Source organism: Mizuhopecten yessoensis, unplaced genomic scaffold (genome assembly GCF_002113885.1).
Source record: "Mizuhopecten yessoensis strain PY_sf001 unplaced genomic scaffold, ASM211388v2 scaffold3355, whole genome shotgun sequence".
Classification (NCBI taxonomy): Eukaryota; Metazoa; Mollusca; class Bivalvia; order Pectinida; family Pectinidae; genus Mizuhopecten; species Mizuhopecten yessoensis.
In genome coordinates, this window is record NW_018405003.1 from 234,123 (window position 1) to 241,791 (window position 7,669).

The 7,669-nt window shown below is 40.7% G+C and overlaps 1 protein-coding gene across 1 annotated transcript; it reads left to right on the forward strand.

Annotated features, from left to right (window-relative positions):
* Nucleotides 1-12: 12 nt before the first annotated feature.
* On the forward strand, nt 13-5,193 carry LOC110447428 (integumentary mucin C.1-like). Its single transcript, XM_021493116.1, has 4 exons — nt 13-22; nt 1,321-1,377; nt 4,232-4,660; nt 4,862-5,193. Exons 1-4 carry the CDS (start codon nt 13-15, stop codon nt 5,191-5,193), a joined length of 828 nt encoding a protein of 275 aa, XP_021348791.1.
* Nucleotides 5,194-7,669: the final 2,476 nt, after the last annotated feature.

The following is a 7,669-nucleotide window of genomic DNA, read 5'->3' on the forward strand; positions in this document are numbered from 1 at the left end:
TTCAATCATAACATGTTTGACGGTAAGTGGTTGAACGCCAGTAACGTTGTCTGCTCTCTGATTTTTACTAATAGTAAATATCAACATCCTAATTAGTCTTATTTTAATTAAGGCTACGATTTAATATTGGTGTTTATATGATTGAAGGCTCGGAAAGGGGGATATATACTCACCACTTCACATGAGTGGTCATAGGCATTCATATCCAATCTGACTATCAATGCAAAGTAAAACAAGATATACTGATACCCTTAAAGTCACGAAATGTTTTCATTCCATTCATAAATTCTTAGTTATGCACTTGCATGAAGTTCAATTTTCATATTTACAACATAACACTTTTTAAATATCTCAATTACACATTTTAACTGATGTGAGAGTAAACGATTTGAAATGATCAGTAATATTGTAATGTATAGCGTATAAATCAAATAAATATGCCTCCACAGTTATTCAATAAAACCATGTCGTTGCCTTTTGACTATGTGTGTCAAATCTTCATATTAAAACAACGGGTAAAAAATAAAAAGTACAATGATGATAAAAAAAAGATAAAAACCCATTGCCGAGTTGATAGAATCAATATATAATTGGAAATATGTGCATTATGAGGATAAGAAATACGTTGGGGAAAACAACCAACTAATTTAAGATGGCTTAACGCTATGCCATGATTAATCTTGAATCCTATTGGAAATAATTCCGCCATTCTTGAAATATATATATGTTGCTGTTACTTTTACAGCAACATTTTGAGGTGGTAGTTTGATTTGAGTGCAGAACAGTGGAAATGTTAATATAAAACATGGAAATGTTGCAATTATATTCTTTGAAATACATATGAACATGATAAAGGTAATCGGACTGTAATATTCCACTTACCATTTCACAGGTCAAAATCAAATTATGATACAAGTGTAGCTGCCTTTTTGTTTGTTGCTCCTTAAAGAGATGTACAGTTTTATATTTCTGTAGCTTTATTAACTTAAGTAATCTATCTCAAAGAAGAGCTTAGTAAAGCATTTTTCCAAGGTTGGAACGTTCCGGAATCTGGAACAAGATACGTAAATATCATTTATTCTTTAATTCATGCAAGCAAAACAGAGCTTAGTAAAGCATTTTTCCAAGGTTGGAACGTTCCGGAATCTGGAACAAGATACGTGAATATCCTTTATTATTTAATTCATGCAAGCAAAACAGAGCTTAGTAAAGCATTTTTCCAAGGTTGGAACGTTCCGGATTCTGGAACAAGATACGTAAATATCATTTATTCTTTAATTCATGCAAGCAGTGTAATTACATTGATTTTGTTTCTGACAGGTGACGACATGGCAAGTATGGGCTGGTGTGTTTGTGTCCTCGTGATCTGTACACTCAGTAAGTTACCATTATTACCTATATCTTTACTCCATTGAACAATATTTCCTGTTCTCAAACAATGCTCCACAATATGTCTCTATGATTATAACCTGCAGTATCACGCCAAAATGATAAAAAATCTTAAGAAATACAGCAAAAGCATTTAGTTGTGATTTTAAAATTCAAAATTGCGAACCACACTCTTCTTGATAACATCTATTTTAAGGTCATCATTCTTTTGTAAAATAAAAATGTTTAAACAAAAAATATGAATATGTATGTATCCTGCCAAAGTGGTTAAGGCTTTTCTAAATAAATAAACGTATGCCAAGGTCATTTTTCTTAGAGATTTTCTAAGTTTTCTGAAATTCAAAATTGCTTACTAAAATTTGATTCTTAATGATAACATCAATTTCAAGGTCATTATACTTTTGTAAATGATATTTCAAAAAACACATTTAAAAATGTATAAATCTTGCCTTAATGGTAGAGAGCTTTGAAAATAAATAAATTTAAACTGAATATTAACTAACGAAATGATTTCGTAGGGATTTCCAAAGACCCTGAAATTAAAAATAGAGAACCAAGCTTAGACTCTTCCTGACAACAACAATTTCAATGTCATCAAACTATTCTACATAATATTTAGAACAGTATACAAAATTTATACATCTCATTTTTCACAAAAAAAGGGAGTAATCTTTGAAGTTTAGTTACAACAATATTGAGATAAAATATTATTTAAAGCTTCCAATACAAATATGGTAACCACATCAAGATCATTATAATAGTTCATGATGTCCAAATCAGTTATGCATTTCAGCGTAAGGTCACTTAACCGACAAAGGTCGCCTGTTTGAACGCAAAACCTCACGTTTTAGCCTAAGTGTTGAGCGTTTTCTAAGGTGAGGTAGACAACGGGTTCTGTCCCAAGGTCGGGACATACCAAAGTCCTTAAACAAAATAAATGTGTTCCCTACTTTAAGTTCAACCTTAAGGGCTATGGCAACAACTAATTTACCCGTGTCTGTATAATATCATCGGGTGAAATATTGAGGTGGGTGCCCTTGGCATAAGATCGGCAGTATTGCAAGGAAACAAATACACCAACATAGACTACTTCCATCATACTTTTACACAAGCATGCATACACACATACACACATACAATCATACACACATTCACACATACAAACATACACACATACAAACATACACACATACAAACATACACACATACACACATACAAACATACACACATACACACATACAAACATACACACATACACACATACACACATACAAACATACAAACATACACACATACACACATACACACATTCACACCTACAAACATACACACATACACACATACACACATACACACATACACACATACAAACATACACACATACAAACATACACACATACATACAAACATACAAACATACACACATACACACATACACACATACAAACATACACACATACAAACATACACACACACACACATACAAACATACATACATACACATACACACATACACACATACAAACATACACACATACACACATACAAACATACACACATGCACACATGCACACATACACACACACACACAAGCACGAATACATTACACACATGGAAACACGTCCTTAAAAGACCGTAGCTGTTGATCATGCTATACTGTGCTTATAACATATTGAGGAAGGGTTTTTTCTCAATTTTCTGCAGATTTACACAAATTCGTTCATTACTGTATTCCTCACAACCACCGTCTGGCTTATGAAAATAAAACTGTTATAGTAACGTCACTACCAGCATATCTAACAAAGTGAGTGTGAAAGGAAATGCAAGAATATGTCCAGATAGAGAGTAAGAGTAAGAAAAAATATATAATAATAAATTTAACAACCACATGCATACTAACTACTCACATACTAACAAAAAAAAAATTGCTAATGAATTGCAATGCCTTATTATACTAATTGTTATAATTAGACAAGAATAGTGAAGAGCCAAATCTGAGAAAAAAAAAAAGAAAAAAAAAATAGATAAAAAACCCGTTAGAAATCTTTCCAGACAATAGCAGCAAACGGCATAATTACATTGACAACCCCATTTAACATGACCCTCTGCATTGTTGTCAAGCGTAACGTCATTATAACCCGGCGTTAAATAGTACGCTACAATTTCCCGCGCCTTTCTAATGCTGCAGTATTTGCGTCACGTTACTTTAAAAAATGTAATAAATAGAAAATGTAAGGGTTTTTCCCGTTGAATACCATGTACATGTATATATATATCAGTAGGCGAAATATCTAAATGTCTGCATTTCCTTGTTAAAGTTATATCTGAAGCATATGATAGAACAGATATGGTCCTTCTCATGGTGAACATGATGTGATATATAAATGAAAAAAAGGATGTTGACCGAGGTGAAGAATATCACAAAGAGTCACCATATTCACCACCACAGAAGACTTTATTTCACTTCAGTTGCCAACAACAACAACACCAACATGTATGGCCTCAATTTGTAAATTAAACTCCATGAAATTTAACTTCCTGATAATTTATATCAACAAAGTCGAGCTGTTTTACTAATATCAGGTAGCCGTTAAATGCTTATCGAAATATTCACATGATTGTGAGCAGGTAATCCTCGCAACCATACGCTGATATTAACTGATCATATTTGCAAATTTAAAATCACAGATGCAGCCACTACCACTACTGATGCAGCAACTACCACTACTGATGCTGCCATTACCACTACTGATGCTGCCACTACCACTACTGATGCAGCAACTACCACTACTGATGCTGTCACTACCACTACTGATGCTGTCACTACCACTGTTGATGCAGCAACTACCACTACTGATGCAGCCACTACCACTACTGCTGCAGTAATTACCTCTACTGATGCTGCCACTACCACTTCTGATGCAGCAACTACCACTACTGAAGCAGCCACTACCACTACTGACGCAGCAACTACCACTACTGAAGCAGCTACTACCACAACTGATACAGTAACTATCACTACTGATGCAGCCACTACCACTACTAATGCAGCAACTACCAGTACTGAAGCAGCCATTACCACTACTGACGCAGCCACTACCACTACTGAAGCAGCTACTACCACAACTGATACAGTAACTACCCCTACTGATGCAGCAACTACCACTACTAATGCAGCAACTACCCCTACTGACGCAGCCACTACCACTACTGATGCAGTAACTACCCCTACTGATGCAGCAACTACCACTACTAATGCAGCAACTACCAGTACTGAAGCAGCCACTACCACTACTGATGCAGCAACTACCTCTACCGAAGCAGCAACTACCACTACTGATGCTGCAACTACCACTACTGATGCTGCCACTACCACTTCTAATGCTGCCACTACCACTACTGAAGCAGCAAATACCACTACCGATACTGCCACTACCACTACTGATGCTGCCACTACCACTACTGATGCAGCCACTACCACTACTGATGCTGCCACTACCCCTTCTAATGCTGCCACTACCACTACTGAAGCAGCAAATCCCACTCCCGATCCTGCCACTCCCACTCCTGATGCTGCCACTCCCACTTCTGATACAGCAACTCCCACTACGGAAGCAGCCACTACCACTTCTGATACAGCAACTACCACTACTGATGCTGTCACTACCACTTCTGATACAGCAACTACCACTACTGAAGCAGCCACTACCACTTCTGATACAGCAACTACCACTACTGATGTAGCCACTACCACTACTGACGCAGCCACTATCACTACTGATGCTGTTACTCCCCACTACTGATGCTGCCACTACCACTCCTGATACAGCAACTACCACTACTGATGTTGTCCCTCCCACTTCTGATACAGCAACTCCCACTACTGATGTAGCCACTACCACTACTGACGCAGCCACTATCACTACTGATGCTGTTACTACCCACTACTGATGCTGCCACTACCACTACTGATGCTGTCACTACCCCTTCTGATACAGCAACTACCACTCCTGATGTAGCCACTACCACTACGGAAGCAGCCACTACCACTAGTGCTGAAGCAACTACCACTACTGATGCTGCCACCACCACTTTTGATGCTGCCACTACCACTACTGACGCAGCCATTACCAGTACTGATGCTGTCACTACCACTACTGATACAGCAATTACCACTACTGATGCTGCAACTACCACTTCTGATGCTGCAACAACCACTACTGATGCAGCAACTACCACTTCTGAAGCAGCAACTACCACTACTGATGCTGCCCCTTCCCCTACTGACGCAGCCACTACCACTACTGATGCTGCCACTACCACTTCTAATGCAGCAACTACCACTACTGATGCTGCCACTACCACTTCTGATGCAGCAACTACCACTACTGATGCTGCCACTTCCACTACTGACGCAGCCACTACCACTACTGATGCTGTCACTACCACTACTGATGCAGCAACTACCACTACTGAAGCAGCCACTACCACTACTGAAGAAGCCACTACCATTACTGGTGCAGCAACTACCACTACTGATGCTGCCACTACCACTACTGATGCAGCAACTACCACTACTGAAGCAGCCACTACCACTACTGATGCAGCCACTACCACTACTGGTGCAGCAACTACCACTACTGATGCAGCAGCTACCACTACTGATGCTGTCACCACCACTACTGATGCAGCAACTACCACTACTGAAGCAGCCACTACCACTTCTGACGCAGCCACTACCACTACTGATACAGCCACTACCACTACTGGTGCAGCAACTACCACTACTGATGCAGCAACTACCACTACTGAAGCAGCCACTACCACTTCTGACGCAGCCACTACCACTACTGATGCAGCAACTACCACTACTGAGGCAGCAACTACCACTACTGAAGCAGCCACAACCACTACTAACGCAGCCACTACCACAACTGATGCAGCCACTACCACTACTGATGCAGCCACTACCACTACTGATGCAGTAACTACCACTACTGACGCAGCCACTACCACTACTGATGTAGTCACTACCATTACTGACGCAGCCACTACCACTACTGACGCAGCCACTACCACTACTGATGCTGCCACTACCACTACTGATGCAGCAACTACCACTACTGAAGCAGCCACAAACACTACTAACGCAGCCACTACCACTACTGATACAGCCACTACCACTACTGATGCAGCTACTACCACTACTGATGCAGCCACTACCACTACTGATGCTGTCACTACCACTACTGATGCAGTAGCTACCTCTGCTGATGCAGCCACTACCACTACTGATGCAGCAGCTACCACTACTGAAGCAGCCACTACCACTACTGATGCAGTAACTACCTCTACTGATGCAGTAACTACCACTACTGATGTAGCCACTACCACTACTAATGCAGCAACTACCAGTACTGAAGCAGCCAGTACCGCTACTGACGCAGCCACTACCACTACTGAAGCAGCAACTACCACTACTGACGCAGCCACTAACACTACTGATGCTGTCACTACCACTACTGATGCAGCAACTTCCACTACTGAAGCAGCCACTACCACTACTGATGTAGCCACTACCACTCCTGATGCAGCCACTACCACAACTGATGCTGTTACTACCACTACTGAAGCAGCTACTACAACTACTGATACAGCCACTACCACAACTGATACAGCCACAACCACTACTGATGCAGCAACTACCACTACTGAAGCAGCCACTACCACTACTGATGTAGTCACTACCACTACTGACGCAGCCACTACCACTACTGAAGCAGCTACTACAACTACTGATACAGCCACTACCACTACTGATGCAGCAACTCCCACTACTGACGCAGCCACTACCACTACTGATGCTGTCACTACCACTACTGATGCTGCCACTACCACTACTGACGCAGTCACTACCACTACTGATGCTGTCACTACCACTACTGAAGATGCCACTACCACTACTGAAGCAGCTACTACCACTACTGATGCAGCCACTACCTCTACTGAAGCAGCCACTACCACTACTGATGCAGCAACTACCACTACTAATGCTGCCACTACCACTTCTGATGCAGCAACTACCACTACTGATGCTGCCACTACCACTACTGACGCAGCGATTACCACTACTGATGCTGTCACTACCACTACTGATGCAGCAACTACCACTACTGAAGCAGCCACTACCACTACTGACGCAGCCACTATCACTACTGATGCTGTTACTACCACTACTGATGCTGCCCCTACCACTACTGATGCAGCCACTACCACTAC